The sequence below is a fragment of the Haliotis rubra genome, unplaced genomic scaffold, assembly GCF_003918875.1.
Source record: "Haliotis rubra isolate DU_JTF1 unplaced genomic scaffold, ASM391887v1 Scf110, whole genome shotgun sequence".
NCBI lineage: Eukaryota > Metazoa > Mollusca > Gastropoda > Lepetellida > Haliotidae > Haliotis > Haliotis rubra.
Genome location: NW_025765004.1, coordinates 628,785 through 653,728, shown reverse-complemented (window position 1 = coordinate 653,728; position 24,944 = coordinate 628,785). Strand labels below are relative to the sequence as shown.

General features: G+C 43.5%; 2 protein-coding genes across 2 annotated transcripts in view; one reads left to right on the top strand and one right to left on the bottom strand.

Moving 5' to 3' along the window:
• The window catches only part of LOC124286454 (regulator of telomere elongation helicase 1-like), a 148,641-nt gene that overhangs the window by 24,442 nt on the left and 99,255 nt on the right, over positions 1–24,944 (bottom strand). Inside the window, 8 exon segments of the mRNA XM_046722835.1 lie at positions 7,310–7,348; positions 10,036–10,145; positions 13,188–13,353; positions 13,593–13,716; positions 14,005–14,120; positions 14,490–14,564; positions 14,567–14,632; positions 14,953–15,030. Coding sequence (XP_046578791.1) covers positions 7,310–7,348; positions 10,036–10,145; positions 13,188–13,353; positions 13,593–13,716; positions 14,005–14,120; positions 14,490–14,564; positions 14,567–14,632; positions 14,953–15,030 — 774 coding nt within the window.
• Positions 17,348–24,944, top strand: part of LOC124286061 — a 32,136-nt gene continuing 24,539 nt past the window's right edge. Inside the window, exon 1 of the mRNA XM_046722383.1 lies at positions 17,348–17,425. Within this exon, the coding sequence (XP_046578339.1) occupies positions 17,356–17,425 (70 nt within the window). The 5' untranslated portion in view covers positions 17,348–17,355. The remainder of the gene's footprint in view (positions 17,426–24,944) is intronic.

Sequence of the window (24,944 nt, the reverse complement as noted above, 5' to 3'; positions counted from 1 at the left end):
AGCCAACATGTTCAGACTGTAATGTGTCCCTGCTACACCCCAATCTATTGCTATGCTTGCTCTATAGTGTGGGACAGAGAGACAGAAAACCTTCACATTGCTATGTTAGCAGTGGTGAGAGGATAGGTAGGTGAGCCAACATGTTCAGACTGTAATGTGTCCCTGCTACACCCCAATCTATTGCTATGCTTGCTCTATAGTGTGGGACAGAGAGACAGAAAACCTTCACATTGCTATGTTAGCAGTGGTGAGAGGATAGGTAGGTGAGCCAACATGTTCAGACTGTAACGTGTCCCTGCTACACCCCAATCTAGTGCTATGCTTGCTCTATAGTGTGGGACAGAGAGACAGAAAACACCAGTACAAACATAGGCACTCATACACATGCAGACATACATTAATCTATGGTTATAACACATTCAAAGGGACCACTAATTCTTGTTCGTTACAACCTCATTGGATCTGTCACTTCATTGTCAGCACATTTGTTGTAAACATATACATACAGATATACAAATACAGACAAGCTCACATTTACAAACAGATTTACAAGGTTGGAACTTGGTGCTAACAAGCAAAATGTTGCTCAGATTTTACACTGGCATCAGCTGCCTCTGTCAAGAATGCAGATGTTTGCATCTCACAATCCCATTGACTTTAATGTAATCAAACACTCAATATTGCAAACCAAAACGTAACTGTTAGCTAAATGCAAAGTTAGGCCAGACCAATTTTATTTCATGTTTTACGGATTTTTGTCCTCAGAAAACCTAAAGGCAGGAGGGAAAAAAATTGTAAAAATAAAATCACGAGTCAAAGTAATATTCCTTCTAAATATTAAAAGTATTTTACTTCTGGCAATTTATGATATGTGTATGGGGCAAAAAACAATCAAAAAATCTTTTTCTTGTAAGGTTACATTAAAAACATTAGGATTTTATTTTTTGAGAAGGGAAAATTAACTTTATTTTTTTTTATTCTTGAAAAAATACGACCGGCAGATCCGTAAAACAAGAAATAAAATTGGTCTGGCCTTATCAAAACAATCAAGATTTTCGGGCAGACTACATGTGAATTTAAACCAATAACAAATATGCATTGTTGTATTTCCCTAATATGATATAGGCAAAAGCAAAGCAATGCTGTATGCTCAGCAACATAGTTGCACAATCACAAACTTCTTCAACATAAGGGGCGATGGGGTAGTCTAGAGGTTAAAGCGTTGGCTCGTCACGCCGAAGACCCGGGTTCGAATCCCCACATGGGTACAATGAGTGAAGCCCATTTCTGGTGTCCCCCGCCGTGATATTGCTGGAATATTGCTATAAGCTGCGTAAAACCAAACTCAGTCAGTCAGTCATCAACATAAAATCTGGCGACTGTTAGCACAGGACTCAGAGAGGCAAGGATGTTGAAAATGATCAAACACCCCAAAAAAACAACAACAAAACCAACAACACAGAACAGAAAAATTGCTTGTGCCTTCCGCAAACCTTGATCTACACACATGCACACTCACAACCATTTCCTGACAGAAGTGCACAAAGTGACACCTCTCAGACAAGCACCTACACACCAACTGAACAATGAGAGGCACGTCATCAATCACTGACAAAGCCATGTAGCACACATCTTGCTCTGTCAGTTATTGGGTCTGATTGTTCCCTGTCTGTCAGCACCAGCTCTAGAGCATGTCAGCAAGGTGGTTAACATGTGAGACATACATTCCATCTGTCTGTCTTCACACATCGAGCTGTGATATGATATATCTATTGTTCACACAACAACGAACCAACTCACTCATCCACTTTGATTTCATATGCAGCTGAGAACAAGTGGTTCTTCATAGCTTTGAGTATCTCTATGCAAATGTGTTGAATAATTTCCAGGTTGGTAATTTCAGTGTACGTGTTGTAAAGTTTAGTTGCACCTCAGTTGATCAGTCTGTTCCCTCTGCAGCCCAGGGCCTAGATTTTCGAAGCTCTCATAGCACTAGGATAGTCGTAAGTTTATGTTAATGTATGGCACTTACGACTATCTTAGCGCTAAGAGAGCTTGGAAAATCTAGGCCCAGGTGCGTATATTACATGCCATGCTATACAAGCATCACATCCAGCAAGACTTACAGCCCATCCTGGCCGGTACTATCACCTTCAGTTCAGAAACATACATCACGCCTGTAGACACATGGTGCTTCTGTGAGGACAGTGGACATCAGCAGTGTCCAGCCCATAGAAGTCCAAGGTCATGACCGGGAACATCACACTACCAGTAATAATGTTATACACATGCATTTTCATATTTCCATTTTCATCTGAAGAGATTACACTAGGCAATGAAAAAATGAGGTCACATTTGTATGTCATCGTCAGCATTAACAGTATCATCATTCATCGTTCCAGCAATGTACGAAGAATCCCAGTGTAGTTCAGGCATGCTGGTAGTATCCCATGATGCATGAGGACAGGGCCAATCAGAAACCACTGCAAACACACATGTTGGGACCACTGGTTGACAGACGATATGTGCCTTACAGGAGGTTCCCCCATGCCAGCTGTGGCCCTACACAGAGGCAACACTATTACATTGTCTGCTCCATGTATAGATGTTTGTAAAAAGCTGCATATTTTGTAACAATGTCATTGTACACATTTCTTGGTGTGTCAGCAACACATCTAAGGCCGTGGGTTTTAATAAAAGTGGTCAACATCATAAGGTCTGCATCACACTTGGCGTCTCTTCCATATTGCATTAACACTGTTGGCATTGAACACCCAGCTCGCTGACAGAAGGAAGTTCAACACATTATATTACATTTGCAGTTTATTGATGTGTGGTTTCTGAGACTTAGCTTTACATATTTAAAACTATTCCAGCTGTCCTGGAACAGACAGTGACAAACTCCAGATACACAGCTCCAGGACACAATCTCCTGCCTGTATCAGCTGATGGTGACAAACTCCAGATACACAGCTCCAGGACATAATCTCCTGCCTGTATCAGCTGACGGTGACAAACTCCAGATACACAGCTCCAGGACACAATCTCCTGTCTGTATCAGCTGACAGTGACAAACTCCAGATACACCATCTGTCTGTATCAGCTGACGGTGACAAACTCCAAATACACCATCTCCTGTCTGTATCAGCTGACGGTGACAAACTCCAGATACACCATCTACTGTCTGTATCAGCTGACGGTGACAAACTCCAGATACGCAGCTCCAGGACACAATCTCCTGTCTGTATCAGCTGTCAGTGACAAACTCCAGATACACAGCTCCAGGACACCATCTACTGTCTGTATCAGCTGACGGTGACAAACTCCAGATACACAGCTCCAGGACATAATCTCCTGTCTGTATCAGCTGACGGTGACAAACTCCAGATACATAACTCCAGGACACAATCTCCTGTCTGTATCAGCTGTCAGTGACAAACTCCAGATACACAGCTCCAGGACACCATCTACTGTCTGTATCAGCTGATGGTTACAAACTCCAGATACACAGCTCCAGGACACAATCTACTGCCTGTATCAGCTGACGGTGACAAACTCCAGATACACCATCTACTGTCTGTATCAGCTGATGGTTACAAACTCCAGATACACCATCTCCTGTCTGTATCAGCTGACGGTGACAAACTCCAGATACACCATCTACTGTCTGTATCAGCTGATGGTTACAAACTCCAGATACACAGCTCCAGGACACAATCTCCTGTCTGTATCAGCTGACGGTGACAAACTCCAGATACACCATCTCCTGTCTGTATCAGCTGACGGTGACAAACTCCAGATACACCATCTACTGTCTGTATCAGCTGATGGTGACAAACTCCAGATACACAACTCCAGGACACAATCTCCTGCCTTTATCAGCTGATGGTGACAAACTCCAGATACACCATCTCCTGTCTGTATCAGCTGACGGTGACAAACTCCAGATACACCATCTACTGTCTGTATCAGCTGACGGTGACAAACTCCAGACACACAACTCCAGGACACAATCTCCTGCCTGTATCAGCTGATGGTGACAAACTCCAGATACACAGCCCCAGGACACCATCTCCTGCCTGTATCAGCTTCTTACACTTCCCGGCAAACAACACATAACTGTAATACATTATAAGTACTGAAGGATTTATTAGTCAGAGGAAAACTATTTTGTTGAGCCTAAGTCCAATTTCATTGAGTTTTCATAATGAATTTCACAGTGATAAGTATCTTTCTGTGATTGTAGGCCTGATGAATGGCTATATTTATATAAGAACATCAGGACTTCCATGTGTTCAGCACAATGCAAGCAAGCAACAGTCTGTAATGATTATATGATGCTTCTATCATGATTAAAGGATCATTCTTAGAATGGGGAAAAAAACCCTGAACATATACTTGAGCCTTAACTTTAAATACATAGATCTTAACAATCTGTCATACCTTGAAACAAAAATCAATACAAAACTATTCACAAATTCTCAGGACCACACATTAGTGAAATTCTGTCATTTTGATGCAAATGATAAGTTTTCATGATACTTTTAGTTAATTTCTGAAACAAACATACTTGAAGATGTGGTGCACATGCATACATGCACGCACGCACCAACATACCCACACACACACTGTATCATGCTATTTATGTAAATCCTACAAAAATAACAGCATGTAATATATAGTTAAAAGTATGAAACATTACCTTTGATGCTAATGTTGAGAATAAATAACAACAAGAAGTTGTCACTAAGGTGACATAATCCCCACCGCAAAGAGAAAATGAAAGAGAAGGTCGTAGGTTAAGATGAAGTTAAATGTCAACAAAAACATGACCTGTCAGCCTCTCTTGATATCTTGCTCTGCTCTGTAGCTGTTCAAACACACAAATATTTTCAAAACTGACTTTGACCTTGCCATGATTGTCATGGTGTATGAAATATGCAAAAAATGGTAATAGAGAAATTGCTTATAAAAAAACATTCAAGAGAAGTCTTGAAAGTCCATAAAGAAGAAAATCCAGTGAACCGTTCTTGAGATATCTTGCTGACAATCTTAACATACTGAAATCTTCAAAGTGTCTCTGTGACCTTGAAAATTATGTGAAGGTCACCAAAACCAACTGGGCCCTGCGCCTCCCCTATATGAAGCTTAGTGTCAAACACGAAGAAAATCTAGTGATTGGTTCTTGAGGTATCTCGCTGACAAGCTTAACATGCAGGCTAACATGCTGAAATCTTCAAAGTGTCGTCGTGACCTTGAAAGTTATAGGAAGGTCACCAAAGTCGACTGGTCCTTGCGCCTTCCCTATATGAGTGAGTGAGTGTATGATTTTACGCCGCTTTTAGCAATATTCCAGCAACATTATGGCGGGGGACACCAGAAATGGGCTTACATTCCCTATATGAAGCTTGGTGTCAAATACGAAGAAAATCCAGTGATTGGTTCTTGAGGTATCTTGCTGACAAGCTTATCACGCAGGTTAACATGCTGAAATCTTCAAAGTGTTGCTGTGACCTTTAAACTTTCGTGAAGGTCACCAAAACCAACTGGGCCCTGCGCCTTCCCTATATGAAGCTTAGTGTCAAACATGAAGAAAATCCAGCTAACAGGTCTTGAGACATCTTGCTGACAAGAGTAAATCGTTCAAGTCCCTTGTGACCTTGAAATGTAGGTCAAGGTCACCAAACCTAACTGGGACCTTTCTTATGCTGTGATGAACCTAGGAACCAAGTATGAAAAGAATCCAGTCAATGGTTCTTAAGATATTCCAATTCGTACATACGGACGGATGGACAGAGCCAAATACTATATCCCCCGCTTCGGGCTAAACGCGGGGCGGGGGATAACTAGCAATCTATGTTCTGTTATTACTCATATCCAGTTTGGGTGCAATAAACACCAAAATCTTAATTGTCCAGTAGTTGGCAAAGGGATAATACCCACTGTGTTTGTTTATGCTGGGTATCATCTCAAACATCACTCTACAACACAAAAATACACAGCAGATTTTTTTCCCTTTTCATCTCAAATTTACATCACTAAACAGTCCAACTAAAGGTGAAACAGGTTTGTGTTACTTGTTTACTGGTTGGCAAGAAGTTGTCACTTCTGAATTTTCTCAAAGTCTAAATACTTCTTGGGTGGCATCGACCTCTGGATTGTGATCCCAGTATTTTATACATATAGTGTACAAGTGTTGTATATATATGTAGTGTGCAAGTGTTATACATATATGTAGTGTGCAAGTGTTATACATATTTATCTTGCCTCACGCATAAATGTCATTTTCTGATTGGCTGAGGGCTCTTCTATTATTTTCAATGTACCCCGCTTACAAGCGAGTAACATTTTCTATGTACCAGGCAGGGAATGCCGAACTCATTTGGTACTTCATAGTAGTAATTCTTTATCTCGAATAACATTGAATAACATACGATGTATGGAAATTACTGATGTTTTGCGAATGCAAATCGATGGAAGGGAGATAACTTCGCTCTCAGGGAACATAAACAAACATCGAGGGTACATCAGCCCATGTCCCCATCGAGACCAGTGAACAACTTATAATGTAGTGTGCAAGTGTTATACATATATGTAGTGTGCAGGTGTTATACATATATGTAGCGTGCAAGTGTTATACATATATGTAGTGTGAAGGTGTTATACATATATGTAGTGTGCAAGTGTTATACATATATGTAGTGTGCAAGTGTTATACATATATGTAGTGTGCAGGTGTTATACAAATATATGTAGTGTGCAGGTGTTATACATATATGTAGTGTGCAAGTGTTATACATATATGTAGTATGCAGGTGTTATACATATATGTAGTGTGCAAGTGTTATACATATATGTAGTGTGCAAGTGTTATACACATGTAGTGTGCAAGTGTTATACATATATGTAGTGTGCAGGTGTTATACATATATGTAGTGTGCAGATGTTATACATATATGTAGCGTGCAAGTGTTATACATATATGTAGTGTGCAGGTGTTATACAAATATATGTAGTGTGCAAGTGTTATACAAATATATGTAGTGTGCAAGTGTTATACATATATGTAGTGTGCAGGTGTTATACAAATATATGTAGTGTGCAGGTGTTATACATATATGTAGTGTGCAAGTGTTATACATATATGTAGTGTGCAAGTGTTCTGATAAAAATCTGTACAATGTAATTGGATTTGCAGAATTTGGTTCAAATATCGATTCTACCAAAATGGCTGGCATCTCTGCATCTACCAGCAGACAGTCACACCAGGAGACTGGGATCGGAACACAGGCAACATGACAAACCTTACCTTGGAGTCAAACGTAACACTGGAATCCTCAACATGTTTCTGAAAATATAGAAAATAATTGTGTGTTGGTACTGGTTTCAAACCGTAAGACAATTTACTTCACAAACAAAGGGGAAAATGTGAGCTCTGTTCTCCTCAGATCAAGCTTAATATGATAAATAAATAAACATTAATACTTATTTGCAAGTAATTTCTTCTCAGACTTGGCTAAATATTAGACAACTGCTGATAACGAGTGAGTGAGTGAGTTTAGTTTTACGCTGCACTCAGGAATATTCCAACCATATGGCGGCGGTCTGAAAATAATCAAGTCTGGACCAGACAATCCAGTGATCAACAGCATGAGCATCGATCTATGAAACTGGGATATGATGATATGTGTCAACCAAGTCAGTGAGCCTGACCACCCAATCCCGTTAGTTGCCTCTTACGACAAGCACAGGTTACTGAAGATCAATTCTAACCCGGATCTTCACGGGTCACTGCTGATAATGAACTTCTTGAGTACACTAATCCATGTCTTCAAAATATGAGTTCTTGAGGAGTTATTGAGAGCGAAACAGTTGTCACTGTTTGAATATGACATTGTTATCATTGTTGATAATGTTAATTCTTTTACAAATATAAGACACATTAGGCTTGGTGGACATAGAGTACTCCTAAACAATTAAGTAGGACAACCATAAACAGTGACTAAATGTTAACTGATAAGACAGTTAAGACCTGCATATTTACCATAATGGTCGACTATGACATCATTTCCAGGTAAAGGTACTTCTGATGACATCATGATGACGTCATGATGACATCACTTCTGGTTTACATCCTGTCCACTACATTGTGAGACAGGAATTCCATATATCCAACTGTCTGTAACCCGGCCCCTATTAACCATAAACAATTTGAAGCGTTAGACTGACTATGCAGCAAGAAGTATTTCTGTGTTCACAACCAGCCTCAGGTGAGAGCTGAATAGGTAATTCACCGTCAGTTGAGACTGTTGTCCGGGCAGTTGTCCAATATTATCGAGTGCCGAGCAAAAGATGCAGGTCTTTCCTGAGATGGAGCAGAAATTCAGCCACCAAAGGAATATGGGATGATGAGCGGTTCCAGATCTGACTTTTCACTAACGGAATTGGTTCCATATACAAGGCAGATATTGAAGTTGAACTCCTTGTGAAATCCTGTTGATGTGAGGTATGACTGGTCTGTTCGGGTTATCTACCAAACATTTTCTGCAAAGGCTGACCAACAACGGCCCATTCCTTGCATTTGCTGTTGAAGAGCTGGTCTGAAAATGGCCTTAATAAAGCATCTTTTTGGTCTCTGATGAAAACAACAAATTGAGCTGATGCAGGTAGTGGTCTTTGCTCAGTCGACTACTGCCTTGGCAACTTGACGGGTAAATTTATATTATCTGAAGAACATGAGTCCTCCCTTGAAGCAAGGGATGGCCCAGGTGGTCTGGATAAAGTGTTGATAATCCTTCCTTTAGGTCCGAAATTCCTCATGATCTGGGAAGGCCGGCATAGAGCCAGGGAAAAAATGTCCAATGTTGCAAGCTTGTCTGTGAATGTATAAGAAGCTGAACTGTGCTCTGAAGTTTCTGTCCTCACAGCCATATATACAACAGCAGAATTGTCCAAATCCTCTGAAATACAGTCCATATAACTGTGAAAAAGAGCACACATCACTGCCTCTATCATGCTGTTGAGCTAACCGTGCTTTCCTCTTCTTGATTCTGAGCTGCATGGGTCCTATGATAAGCTGTCCATGTGGTCCATGACTTTACTGCCTCCGCATACTGTTAAAAGTTGCTTCGGTTAGTTCTGCATGCATGCTCCAGAATAGGACCAGTAGGCCTCCTACACTCCACAGTAAGCCACCAAGCAAAATTCCTGGAGGTCGGACAATCTACGATAACAGCGTCGTGGTCGACATATTGAGTGCCTGTGTAAACTGCCGATGAAGTGACGAACTGTTGAGCATGCGGATGCCGAGGGGACTTAAGCTTTCAAAATGCTCAACAGTTTTTTGTGTACAAAGGGACAGAAGAGATAAATTTAGTGCCCATTATCTTACCTATTTTTAAATAAAAAGAATAGGTAAACCTCAGAAAATTTTACACATTTTTTCAGAGAACAAGCATTCAAATTAGTGCATGTGAGCAACAGGAAAAATTATAAGGTTTCCTATGGTACTGTTAGGGGAGATGACTCCTGCAGATAGCACTTGGAAGGCCACTAGGAAAAAAGACAACACAAAAACTTTGTACTTTTTATTCAACCTGCTGATTCAGAAACAAGTTTCAGGAAAAAAGGCAATCACGTCTAGAATTTCTAGATTTGAGTTGAACCAACAGAATGGCATGTCAGCCAAATCACTGCTACCATATCCATGACTCTGATGTTAATAAGTTACAGCTATTGCAAATGAGAAAATTAATCAATCCCACGAACAATGCCAAAAACCCAGTGGGAAGTAAAGCTGTGAAGGCAAGAAGAGTTATCTCCCTTACCTCACTGTAAATCAAGGCATGCAGGACTGAGGAGCATTATCTTCCTTACCTCATTGTAATCCAGCCCCTGAGGTACTGGACAGAGGAGAGTTATCTTCCTTACCTCATTGTAATCCAACCCCTGAGGTACTGGACTGAGGAGAGTTATCTATTTCACCACATCAAGGGTCAGGAGATGACTACTAATGGTTACAGTTACATCCCTCACCTCATCATGTTCCAGTGCCTGGAGCAGGCTCTGCCTGGTGCTGGATTGGGGAGACTTTCCAGTGCTCCTGTACTGCTGACTAAGCTGGGAGAATGCCTGTGTCTGGTTCCCTGAAATACAAAATTAACAAAATCTGTACCTGCCCTCAGACTAGGAATGTAAGACACCCCCCTACCTGTATCTGCCCTCACACTAGGAATGTAAGACACCCCCCACCTGTACCTGAATGACACTAGGAATGTAAGACACCCCTCACCTGTACCTGCCCTCACACTAGGAATGTAAGACACCACCCACCTGTATCTGCCCTCACACTAGGAATGTAAGACACCCCCCACCTGTACCTGCCCTCACACTAGGAATGTAAGATACCCCTCACCTGTACCTGCCCTCACACTAGGAATGTAAGACACCACCCACCTGTATCTGCCCTCACACTAGGAATGTAAGACACCACCCATCTGTACCTGCCCTCACACTAGGAATGTAAGACACCCCCACACCTGTATCTGCCCTCACACTAGGAATGTAAGATACCCCTCACCTGTATCTGCCCTGACACTAGGAATGTAAGACACCCCCCACCTGTACCTGCCCTGACACTAGGAATGTAAGACACCCCCACCTGTACCTGCCCTCACACTAGGAATGTAAGACACCCCCACCTGTATCTGCCCTCACACTAGGAATGTAAGACACCCCCACCTGTACCTGCCCTGACACTAGGAATGTAAGACACCCCCACCTGTATCTGCCCTCACACTAGGAATGTAAGACACCCCCCACCTGTACCTGCCCTCACACTAGGAATGTAAGACACCACCCACCTGTACCTGCCCTCACACTAGGAATGCAAGACACCACCCACCTGTACCTGCCCTCACACTAGGAATGTAAGACACCCCCACCTGTACCTGCCCTCACACTAGGAATGTAAGACACCCCCACCTGTATCTGCCCTCACACTAGGAATGTAAGACACTACCCACCTGTATCTGCCCTGACACTAGGAATGTAAGACACCCCCCACCTGTATCTGCCCTCAAACTAGGAATGTAAGACACCACCCACCTGTACCTGCCCTGACACTAGGAATGTAAGACACCACCCACCTGTATCTGCCCTGACACTAGGAATGTAAGACACCACCCACCTGTACCTGCCCTCACACTAGGAATGTAAGACACCACCCACCTGTACCTGCTGCCCTCACACTAGGAATGTAAGACACCACCCACCTGTACCTGCCCTCACACTAGGAATGTAAGACACCACCCACCTGTACCTGCCCTGACACTAGGAATGTAAGACACCACCCACCTGTATCTGCCCTGACACTAGGAATGTAAGACACCCCCACCTGTATCTGCCCTCACACTAGGAATGTAAGACACCCCCACCTGTATCTGCCCTCACACTAGGAATGCATGACACCCCTCACCTGTACCTACCCTGACACTAGGAATGTAAGACACCCCCACCTGTACCTGCCCTGACACTAGGAATGTAAGACACCCCCCACCTGCCCTGACACTAGGAATGTAAGACACCACCCACCTGTACCTGCCCTGACACTAGGAATGTAAGACACCACCCACCTGTACCTGCCCTGACACTAGGAATGTAAGACACTACCCACCTGTATCTGCCCTGACACTAGGAATGTAAGACACTACCCACCTGTATCTGCCCTGACACTAGGAATGCAAGACACCCCTCACCTGTACCTGCCCTGACACTAGGAATGTAAGACACCACCCACCTGTATCTGCCCTCACACTAGGAATGTAAGACACCTCCCACCTGTATCTGCCCTGACACTAGGAATGTAAGACACTACCCACCTGTACCTGCCCTGACACTAGGAATGTAAGACACTACCCACCTGTATCTGCCCTGACACTAGGAATGCAAGACACCACCCACCTGTACCTGCCCTGACACTAGGAATGTAAGACACTACCCACCTGTATCTGCCCTGACACTAGGAATGCAAGACACCCCTCACCTGTACCTGCCCTGACACTAGGAATGTAAGACACTACCCACCTGTATCTGCCCTGACACTAGGAATGCAAGACACCCCTCACCTGTACCTGCCCTGACACTAGGAATGTAAGACACTACCCACCTGTATCTGCCCTGACACTAGGAATGTAAGACACCACCCACCTGTACCTGCCCTCACACTAGGAATGTAAGACACCTCCCACCTGTATCTGCCCTGACACTAGGAATGTAAGACACCCCCCACCTGTACCTGCCCTGACACTAGGAATGTAAGACACTACCCACCTGTATCTGCCCTGACACTAGGAATGCAAGACACCCCTCACCTGTACCTGCCCTGACACTAGGAATGTAAGACACTACCCACCTGTATCTGCCCTGACACTAGGAATGCAAGACACCACCCACCTGTACCTGCCCTGACACTAGGAATGTAAGACACTACCCACCTGTATCTGCCCTGACACTAGGAATGCAAGACACCACCCACCTGTACCTGCCCTGACACTAGGAATGTAAGACACTACCCACCTGTATCTGCCCTGACACTAGGAATGCAAGACACCACCCACCTGTACCTGCCCTGACACTAGGAATGTAAGACACTACCCATCTGTATCTGCCCTGTCACTAGGAATGCAAGACACCCCCCACCTGTACCTGCCCTCACACTAGGAATGTAAGACACCCCCACCTGTACCTGCCCTCAAACTAGGAATGTAGGACACCCCTCACCTGTACCTGCCCTCACACTAGGAATGTAAGACACCCCTCACCTGTACCAGCCCTCACACTAGGAATGCAAGACACCCCCACCTGTACCTGCCCTGACACTAGGAATGTAAGACACCCCTCACCTGTACCTGCCCTGACACTAGGAATGTAAGACACCCCTCACCTGTACCTGCCCTGACACTAGGAATGCAAGACACCCCTCACCTGTACCTGCCCTGACACTAGGAATGCAAGACACTCCTGACTGTACCTGCCCTCACACTAGGAATGCAAGACACTCCTGACTGTACCTGCCCTGACACTAGGAATGCAAGCTGTGACTCACCTACACTGGCCCCGAGACAATGAATGCAAGATATGCCTCACGTGTACCTGCCCTGACACTAAGAATGCAAGCTGTTCCTCACCTGTATCTGCCCTGAGACTAGGGACGTGTAATGGGATAGTTCGTGCTTGCTCGTACTCGATCTTGCCTCGAGTGTTTCCCCTGGAGAATGTGGGCACGAAGTAGGCTCCCTGGCACCCGGCAGCCTCAGAGTGAGTTGACTTCTTTTTGATGCTTGGAGCTGGCATCTGTAATTATTCACAACTATCACAGCACTTTGTATTTTGATTCAGAAAGCATTTCAACGAGTTATCAGCCACATCGTCGGAATGACACACAACTGAGACATTGACCATACAGCACACTGTTGACATTCGCTTAACCTTGGTATAACCCTAGTATGTATTCTCTAATGAACCGTGGTGACTGTCAGATCACCAGGTATAAACTAGCCATAAAGGGAGAACATGAAAGGTCATTTACTCACAGACTTCTGCGCAGTCTTGAAGAAAGCCATCATGTCTCTTATGGAATGTCCAAAGTTCAATGGCTTCTTCACATAAGGTCGCACCCACACAGGCAGTTGGGCCAGCGCTTCACCTGAGCCAAACCTATACAACCACTCTCCAAATTAGAACACTCAAGGTAGACAAAACTTGCTTCTAAACAAAAGCTTCATCAAGCCCCTTCTCTACTTTCAAAAGGCTTACAAGTAAAACCCACACCTTATCAAACATGTTTTTGTAAAGTTTTACCATTGCCGCAAAATAAATTCAGATATCTCAAAACGACAATAACATTGACCTAGGAACAATTTACGAGCAATAATGTAAAAATAAAGATGAGATACACCTTCTGTTAGCAACAATCTCTGGGACAGTTGGAGAGCGCAGACGTACCTTGTGTCACACAGCAGAATTGCCCCAAAGTCCTGCTTGTGTCTGATGACCCGGCCGATGGCCTGGTTGACGGCCCGGGAGGCCTGCTGCCGGTACCAGGACTGTCCACTCAGGCTCTGCAGACCAGCACAGGCACAAATTGTCAGTTGGTGACATTGGGGCATATATATACTGAGGGAAACAAATAAGGGATCACATGAAAGCACAAGTGATCCTTTATTTTTTTCCAGATTTCTACACAAGTTGCGAGATACAAAGTCAGTCTCTCTCTCTCTCTCTCTCTCACTCTCACACTCTCTCTCACACACACACACACACACACACACACACAGAGCAGCATTTTATACACATTCCTAAGATATTTCCCAGACTAACCTGACTGGTAGTTCACTAGTGCTGCCTCTCTATATGTACAACACAGGGGTAAGCTATACAGTACACCGAGCAAACATGATGTTGCTCTTCATTACGTTCACGTTTCTCACCTTGCTACCAGCCTTCCTCTTTATCTCATCCAGGAACTGCATCTTGAGGACGATGCGAGGGTCCATCCTGGGGGGGGAAACGGCAAGCCAGTGATCATGACAGCCCGACCATTGTTGTCGGCAAAGTCTAGGCCCTCACTCACCTGGAGCATAGACAGAAGAACATTCAAGATCTGACACCATAAAAGTACAGAGGTAAAATGTCATTGTCTTTCAATGAGCTTGTGCAGCCACATGGAGAGATGCTAAAACCAAACTCAGGAAATTAATAACATCTCAGGTATTTGGGGTCCAAAACTGAAAATCCTGGTTGACTGTACGTTCTCCTCATTCCATGAACAAGGTCACACAAGTGACCTTTATGCTACTGCCTCTAAAATGTTAATCAATAGTCTGAATTACACACAAAATTGTATTTACAATATTTGTAATATTTTCTCAAGAAATCACACTTGCAGCTCACCTTTCCCCGGCACACAGCCATGAAGATTGCACCATTTTGGGTTGGATCATTAATTTTTTCATAATATTCATCCATGGCCTGAAATACAACACAATTTATTGGGATAAAACAGAAGACACATGTGCAAAAGACATCTCTTCTCTGGAGTATTCAGATATGAAAGCATTATATTCCCAAACATCTGTGACCATACTTATTCAACCTTGAATAATAGCTGATGCACTGTAGCTCACCTTGATATGGAGTCAATAGTTGGAAAAAACAAAGAAAGTCTCTGTCAGCATTGACATCAAAATATTTCTGACATATTAGTATGAACTATAATGAAATTCTTCATGGTTTAAACAAAAAGTTTGTCATCGAATGTAAACACAGAAAATAAGGCAGTACTGCCTGAACTGTTGGCCCACTTGGGTTTTACAAATGTAACTCAAATGCTTTGGTTACTTTCCAGCACCTGATGGAGTATATGGGTGACATTCATCTTCTTCAATGACTGTGCAAGATGGGGCTCAAATTGTGAAAATGCAAATTCTTGCAGACCTCCAGTAAATATCAAAGTCATGTGATCTCTATGGAGGGTATGTAAACAGACCCTGAGAGAGAACAGAGGTATTGAAGTACTGGCCAGTTCCATATAATGTCAAGGATGTATATAAATATCTTGGATTCTCCGGGTACTATGGACATTTCGTGCCAGATTATGTTAAAGTTGCCAAGCCACTGACTAGTTCAGTAGCTGGTCATTGCGAGAGGTCCAAATACAAGATGAAGTCTGATCAACCATTTGTATAGGGGGTGCTCAACAGTGAGCTTTCAGTAAAAGAGGCTTGTCTTGTTTTGGCCTTCATTCTGCTCTTTGAATTGCAAGCTGATGCAAGTGGGGATGGCTAGTGTGCAGTACTGTACCCATCCCAAGACAATCAAAGGTGATTGTTTTTGCTGCCAATCTGGAAAATACATTGTGTGTATGAGCTTACAGGTGAAAACCTTGAAAGTGCACAGATTAAACAGTATAAGAGTGATAATATTAGGCACATGGCCCCCCAGTCAAGGTTAGTGTAGTTGTATTGGTGCATACGTCGTGGGAAGAGGGATATTTCGTGGTGGATGAGTTTCAACCTCATTCCAATATTCTAGTGTTTCAAGTCCAGAAGGAAGGGTATCTAGAGCATTGTATTCTTCACTGTAAACTACTCTTTCTAATCTGTTACAGATTACAGATGGCTATCCTTCACCCAGGCCACCACAAGCAAGCTTGACAACACAAGTGTTGTTGATACAACACTGGAAACCTCAACAACGAACATGCACCATGAGAGTACTCTTTCTCCAGGATTGGTCCTATCCCCAGTGTCGCTACTGCCATCAGTTAGCTCACCACCAGCAACTGATCACCCGTACCTACACCATCTACACCATCCCCAACAGCACCAACTAGTCCTTTCCCTGGCTCAAGACTGTCAACTCCCCAGTCATTATCTATGCTATTTGGACTAACCTGCACGGAGCCTAAATGGATGACAGGCAGGCAGTCTATTTTTCAGCAAAGTGGGTGTTAGTTTTGTTATCATCCATCATCATTTCAAGTTTGTTTGGGATTTTTAGGGCTCCTTGCCTCTAGGCAGGAGACCTATTGTAATCGTTCGGATTATTATTATTATTATTTATTATTCCGCCGATTTTTGTACCAAACACAACTCCTAAACCAATGCTCCGAATCGCTTACAAAAAATCACACAGATGCGCACCCAGGTGTAGATATTCCCCTTAAAAATCTCTAGGCTCTTGGCCCAATAGCAAAGGGGAAATAATTCATAATTAATTCCAAAATTTCAACGTTTGACAGCAAATATCTCAAGAACTAATTGTTCCAACAATTCCAAATTTCTTGTACAGATGCACAATCGAATTCCCAACAATTTTGCCTGGACGGGTCAAGTCGCTAAAACCTACCGTTTGGCAGTTATTTCTGTTTTCAGTTTTTCTGAGTAGTTTGCTCCCAAAATGTGCAAATTCTGCACACAAAAGTGCCAGTATGGTAGATGATGTCCTGGTGATTCCAGAACACTAATTGTTTTGAATGTAGACCCAAGGAACAACCGAGATACCGCCTTTTAAAGAGGGAACTATTTCTTCTCCGGAACTACTTAAAAGGTACCTGACCCCCATGACCCCGGCTATATTTGGAAGATCCGCTCGCCTGTCAAAACATGTGTTCCGGCTCCGTTTTGGACGATGACATCTAGCCCTCAGATACAATAGATAGAAAGTAAAGCCAAGGAGGCCTCATCGTTGCCCGCAACTAGATTTATATCATACATTGTCCTCGTCTGCAGCAGATATCAGCCTACAAGCTGGTTTCCTGCGCAACTTCCCTTGTCTGTTTTTAGAAATTACTGCATGGCACGTGGCCTTTTCTGCCCTTCGGTTCACTTCCTGTATTTTTATATGGATCAAGGACGTTCAAAAGGTAAGACAACATTTCAGCATTCTCTTTCCATCCTATTTAAGAAAGAAATCACTGACACCACAAAAAAACAAAGGCTACAAAAGAAAACAACACGGAAATGAGAAAAGTGTTCACTCAAGGAAGTTAGCTTTTGTTGCCATTGAAAAATTGTCACGAATGTTATGGGCTGTCGGGCAGTTCTCCAGCAAAAAGTATCATTACTCAGCTGCGACTGTAACACATTAAGGAAATATAAACACTATTTATGCACTACATTGAGTCTTTCACGCAGTTCACATTAACACACTGAATGAGAAAACCACTATCACAAACTTTACCTGTGTTGATGAGCCATGACACAATTTGTAATAGAATATCTCAGTATTTTACATGCGATAATATGCAGAGATGCCAACCCTATTTTGGGCCTAAGTGTAATACTGGAGGTCAAAAAGTGTAATTTGGACCTAAAAAGTGCAATAATTAAAAAAATACTTAGTGAAAGGTGATAACTTTATAAAAATTACTTGTAAGAAGGTTTATTCACATGAATAGGAAATATTCTAGACAGAAATACATGTGACCAATCATTATGAAGCTCCATACATCGAAAATTGTTTGTCATGGGACACAAAATACTTTAATTTCCTTAAAAGTTCATTGGAATGAGCTCGATGCTAAGAGTAAGACCATATCTGAACCCCTGTACCGGTGCTCTACCAAACACTTCCCTGTGAATTTTTTTCCACTTTATTGATTTTCTAAAACAAGTAGAAAAGCGTAATTTTCACAAATTAATTTTTGATTTTCTCAAATCTGTTAAGTCCCCACACCTCAGAGCCATACAATAAGATAGGCTGAACCTGTGAATCAAAGATTTAATAACAGTAGGGTCAACTGTATTTAAGTTATTCAAGTTATGGAGAATTTCCATCAGTGCACGCAGTCATTTTAGAACCAGAAAAAATAATAATACCTAAATAATACAGATATGTATGTAGTACAAGTTGTAATCATTTCATTTTGAAAGAACCATTTTTGACATTTTGACAAATGCCCGACCTTTCTAAACACAACAACCTTAGGTTTTATCAAGGTTGACACTTAATCCCCAAGACTCAACAAAATTTTCTAAAATATTCAGTTGTCTCTATTATCCAGATATAGCATCAGATACTAGAATGACATCTTCGGCAAACATCAGTGATAATATTTCAAGCATATCAGGAAATAATTGATGTTTGTGTACAGTATTGAAGTATTCGGGATCTACCAATGGATGTTCTGTGTTGTTTCTACATGGAGACTCTTGTGACAAATAATATTCAGTGAAAGAAAAGAGAAGATGTAAAACTGAGCACAATTGTTTGAAAAGTGATGCTCTAAAATATTGAAAGATAAACATTGAGGTAAGGACATATGTACAATACTTTACATAATATCAGTAACGCTGACCATCATAACTCGAGCTAATGTACATACCATCTAATCATGTACCTATGATTTTAACCCTCATATAGAAATTTATATTCATACCATAATGTAATTTTCTGAGTAAAATTGATATTTTATACTTATCCTGACTCATGTATTATTGCTTGTCTCCTTCCTTTCCCGAACGTTAATGGAACACTTGCTCCTTTTTGAAGCTCCCTTCAAAAAAGCAGACGTAAAATCACTACTCACCAAGAGTTGTCTCCCTCAGGTTTTGGCAGGAAAACGGCGCCACCCGTCTTCCACGCTTCACTCTCTCCGAATTGCTAGCCCAACACTTCGATTTACAGGGAAATCCAAAGTGCCTAGCGGGGAGGTTGGGAGGGCTTACCTCATGAGTCAGGATAAGTATAAAATATCAATTTTACTCAGAAAATTACATATTTTTCCTTATCCTGACTCATGTATTATTGCTTGTAGAATCCGACGGATCTGGTGGTGGGTCAAGCCACTTCTGGATTCCAATTAGTGATTTACGTCTTGCATACCCCCCTATGGGAACTTCCTGGTAGCACTTCAATTTCCTGCTAGGCTCTGCTGCTGCTGTAACCCTTTACTTCCAGCTTTCTCTGAGGGGGGGACCACAATTGTTAACTTTTGGTCCTTGCTTCTGTTAACATTTTTACGTGGATTTTTGCAACTCCATCTCTTGATGCAAGCATCAAGTGGAGAAGCGACCCTTCCTATGTACGAGTACGTCATACAAGTACTGGGTCTTATCACTTATGCTAGTCTGTCTTAGACGTGCATATGGACTTTAAAGCTGTAACTCTCCTGAGTGTAGGCTTTTGCAAGTCATGTGATTAAAGGGCGAGACTCTGTCTCAGCGCCTCTGTGGAACTGTCAATTGTTGTGCTACAACAAGTGGGCCGAAATGGTGAATGCCAGAGACGTCCTCGGTGGCGATGTCTCTCAGGTAGTGGTTGGCAAACACCATGTCCGATTTCCAGAAGCAGCACTCCATAATCGTCGTGATAGAGCAATTCCCATGTAGAGCGAGTGTTGACGCCAGAGCTCTAATTTCATGTGGAATGGAGGCTCTTGGAGGATCAAGTCCTGCTGCTTTGTAGGCCCGTATTATGACAGTTCTCATCCATATTGATATCGTAGTGCGAGAGATCTCAGTCTGTGTCGCTGTCGATATAGGGATGAAAAGACGCTTGAATTTTCGTCTCCTGGTCTTAGACCTTTGTAGGTAGACATTCAATGCTCTTACTGGGCATAAGGATAGGTCCTGTGTATCCTGTGGCCCAAGGACTGATGATAGTGCTGGGATGTGGAATTGTCCATCCGGTTGACCTGGCAGTTGATTCTTTGCTATAAAGTCCCATCTCAGTCCCATATGCACGATGTTTCGATTTTCATCAAATCGTGTCCTTTCAAAGTCTATAGCATGTATTTCTGACATCCTTGCTGCTGTTGCTAAGGCGATCAGGAATAGAGTTTTCTGCGTCAAGAACTCAAAAGATGTCCTATCTAATGGTTCATAAGCGTCACTGGTAAGATGCCGCAGAACTATGTTGAGGTCCCACGCCGGAGCTTTTTAAAATCTCTGTTGTTAGTCCTCCAGTTTAAAAGAGCGTAGTAAGGCCAGTAACTCTGGTACCTTAGTCAGTTTTACACTCGTCCTCATAGTGATAACTGAGCTCAATGCCGCTAGGTATGTTGAGAGTGTTGACCCTTTTAACCGCTTCGTTTGTCTTAGGTGACAAAGATAGTCCGCCACTTGAGGGTGTGTCGCTTTTATGGCTGTGAAGCCTGTTTTCAAAGCGTAGGTCTCGAAGCTTCGCCACTTGTCGTTGTACAAGTTGCGTGTTGACTTGCGTAAAGCTAGTGTGACCACTTAAGCTGCTCTGGCAGAATATCCTCTCTTATTCAAGAACGCCTTGATACGCTCCATCCGTGTAGACGGAACACCTCTGGGCTGCCGTGTGCTTGCTTGGTGTTAGGATGTCCCAGTAGATTCGTCCACTCTGGTAGTTGCAGTTGAGGTTGTCCTAATTCTTGTATGAGAATGGGGAACCATATTCTCGCTGGCCAGTAAGGCGCGACCAAAATCAGTTGCAGGTTCTTCGTCTGTATGATTTTCTGCAACACTTTCGGTATTAGAGCTGGTGGTGGGAACACGTAAGCGTTTAGTCCTTCCCAAGAGATGCTTAGAGCATCTGTTGCCCATGCTCGTGGATCTGGTATTGGAGAGACGAATGTTACCAGTTGATTGTTGAATCTTGTGGCAAATAAGTCTATTAGTGGCGCTCCTATCTTTTGTATGATCTGTTTGAAGATCTCTGGGTGTAGCATCGATTCTGTTGGGGACGGCTGCGTTGGACGAGATAGTGCGTCTGCGATCACATTCTTGGCTCCTGGAATGTGGCATGCTTTTATGTGGATGTTCAGATTGTCTATTATGCTGAACAGTTGAAAGCAGAGGTTCAGAAGGTTCGCCGACTTTGTTGATCCTTGTCTGTTTATGTAGAACGCCACTGTGGAGTTGTCCGTGTGTACCGTTAGATGAGCATTCTTTAAAATGCTGGTCCAGTGGAGTATGGCGTTTATCACTGCTTTCATTTCCAGCATGTTGATGTGCAGATCTTTCTCTTCTATTGTCCATTTCCCAGCTGACACTTCGCTGTCGAGGTGTGCTCCCCAACCTTGGAGAGATGCGTCCACATAGAGATGCGTCTTGCACTCCGGCTCTGCTAAGTAGGTGCCTCCGCAAACATTCGATCTCTGAGTCCACCATATTAGATATGGTTTTAGTCTGGCCGGGTCGCGGAGGGGTCCGGAGCTCCAGATGTACAGTTACGAAGACCTGTAGTGGGCGTAGTTGTAATCTCCCTCTGCGCGTCATATCCTGTGCTGATGTGAGGAGACCCAACAGGCTCTGCCACTGTCGGAGAGGCCACGGAGAGAGTAGAGCTTATGATACCATCTGTTGTATCTTTAGCCAACGGTCCTCTGGAACCGCTATGCGGTTTTCTGTTGTGATGAGTCGAATTCCTAGGAACTGCAGATCCTGTGTAGGCTCTAGTTCCAACTTGAGGAGATTCACTAGCCATCCTTGTTGAGTGAGAAGCCTGATGGTGAAGTCTAGTTGCAGTCTGAGATGACTGGGATCTTGATGAGCTTGAATCCCGTCGTCTAGGTAGAACACACTGCGTAGACCTCGATGATGTAGATATGTGATGATGGGCTTTGTCACTCGTGTAAACAACCAGGGGGGCCGATGATATTCCAAATAGCAGGACTTTCCATGTGGTCCAACGGACAGACGTAGTTGAGGTAGTTGAGGTAGTTGAGGTAGTAGTTGAGGTAGATGAATCATGCTGAACTTTGCTGGTTTGTGTAGATAATCTCTGTTGAATGTCCTCATGTTGTAGATGAGTCGGAACTTCTCTTTGGAGTTTTTCTTTGGTACGAGGAAAACTGGGGAGTAGAATCCTGGTGAGATCTGGTCCTGGTCTATCACCTCTATAGCGTCCTTCTCTAGTAGAGATGTGACCGCGCTTCTTGTAGCCTCTCTGTCCGATGGGTTGCAAAGTTGAACCTCTGTGGTGCGTTTGTTAATGGAGGGGCTGCTTGTAGTTGTATGTGATATCCATCTCTTAGGATGTTGGATACAAATGGATCTTGAAGAATTCCCCAGTTCTCCCAGTAATGTTGTAGACGTCCACCCACTTGGGAAGGTTGAACAGGAACGGCTGGGGGTGGAAGACTCCAGTAGTTCCGAACCCGTCTTTCATCGTCTATAGCCTCTGGGTGCCCTGCCTCGTCCGGGTCGTCCTCTATAGTTGCCGGATGGGCGACGAAAAGAATCCTTTCCTCCTTTGGAGGTCCCCATTTTCTTTTCTCTTGCTTTCTGAATGCCTGCAAATTGAGATTTTCCAGAGTAGCGTTGGGACATCTGTCTGATGACACTGGCTAGTGTATCAATGGACTTGATCATCAAGACTTCCCTAGATTCCTTAGTGACTTCCTTGGCGACCTCGTCAATCTCTCCTGCGAAGATGGATGTTGTAGACCATGGAGCTCTGTACAGCGTCTTAGTGAAGCGTTCACTCCAGTTGCATGACGACAATAGTCCTTGTCTTCTAGCTAACGTCAATGCTGCTGATATGGATGATAGATGCTCCGACATAAATTGGTGGTCCTTTTTCTGCGTTAGTAGGGCAGAATAAATCATCCAGTCTTCCTCTGCAGTAGAGTTCCTCAACTTGGCGATGAAGCGTCTCATTAATTGCCCTGGATCTGTTAAGTCCGAAGAACATCCTTCTGGTCATAGTGTCTATCTGTGCCAGCTTTTTGTCATCAATCTTGTAAGATTTGGTCCGGGAGTCGTTGATGATTTTATAGTACTCACCTATTTCTTGCGCCTTCATAAAGGGGTCCATGTTTTGTAGTGAGAACTTCTTTGCGTTGAACTGTGGGATATTAGGAGCCTGGAACTTCGTTGCCTTTCTAAAGGCTGCATCCAAATCCTCTGGTACTTCCGAGATCGGATCAATTGGAGGTAGAGATATCGTGTCCACATCATCGTCCTTCATTAGGTACGTCAATACTTCGTTCTCTTCCTTAGAGGGTGACGCTAGGTCCAGTCCATTAGCCATCCAATATTTTATCTCTGAGTCCGAAGATATGATACCGCCATCGTCCTCTGTATCATGTCCACTGGTACAAGATCGTTGACCATCCTTTGTTGGGGATCTGCGTGGCGATCTACGTGGCGATCTATGTGGCGATCTATGTGGGTATGAGTGTGTTGAACTACGTCTAGTTCTAAGAAGCGATCTGTATGGCGACCTGCGTGTAGGTGAGCGTCTTCTAGGCCAGGATTGCCTTCCTGGCAATGTATTCCTAAGTGGTGAATCCCGTGACGATCTGCGAGATGTTGTTGACGCCCTTGAAGATAATTCGGATGACCTTCGCGCAGGTGAGAGATTTTGTTGAGGGTCTGAGTCCCGAGACGTCTCTCTAGACCTTGTAGGTGGTGTAGATTTCTTTCTCTGTGAAGTGGGTAGCCTGCGTGAAGGTTCTTCATTAGCCTCATCATCTGATGACGATCTCATTGGTTCTGAAGAGGGTGCCGTCCTGCATGCAGGTTTGCTGACGTCATGTAGCGTAGATCTGCTCTTAGTCCTAGAGCTAGATTCTCTGGTAGGCCTCTCAGATGTATCATCAGTGTGGGGTCCTTCGTGCAGCTCTGGATCCTCTCTGCGGTTGATGACTTGAGCATGAGAGCCGCCTGGCTGTCCATCATGCGAGGCTCTTTCTTGTGCGAAGCGCTTCTCCATCATCTCCATCATTTGTTGAGAGAATTGCTGCATAAAGGCCCCAGGTTGAATGTCTGCGACGATTGTAGAGATGTCGTATCTGAGATGGTAGCGATATGGTCCAGGGATCGCTGTGCCTCATGGATCTCTGCTGTCAGTGTAGAAGGTAACTCGGACTGCGTAGAGATGGCTGCTGACGTTACCGTTGCTGAGGCCTGCTTCCTTTTCTTATGCTGTATCTCTGGGATGATCAACAGCGGCTCATCATAAAGGCCTCTCTCTTCCATCGGGACGATCTCGGCCGAAAAGGTCCTCGTAATCTGCGACGAACTCCCCGTAGAACTGGTTGAAGTCTTAGGGTTGTAAGACTTCTTCTGCGTTGAAGATGGCCTCTTTTTCTTCATATGGGTTGAGGAGTTCTCCGACGTAGAAGATCTTTTCTTCGATGTAATGGCGGACATCATCCCACGCCCATCTTCCGAGGACGCCTCCGGCAGGTCACTGGATGAAAGTATGTCGTCTGACAACGATAGACAGCTCTTTAGGGACTAAGCTGGTTTATCCATGACTTGCAAAAGTCGTCTGGATTTATCCTTAGCACGCCTAAGTACAGAGAAATAATAATTATTAAATTCAATTTGTGTTAATTGCTGACATAATTTACAGCGAGAGCTGGAAGTACATATTGTTGTGCAACTGGGGCACAATAAATGCGGGTCTGCAGCAGAGAACCTAAACCTACAACAAAAACAGGTTTTCATGAAATGTAAACAAAC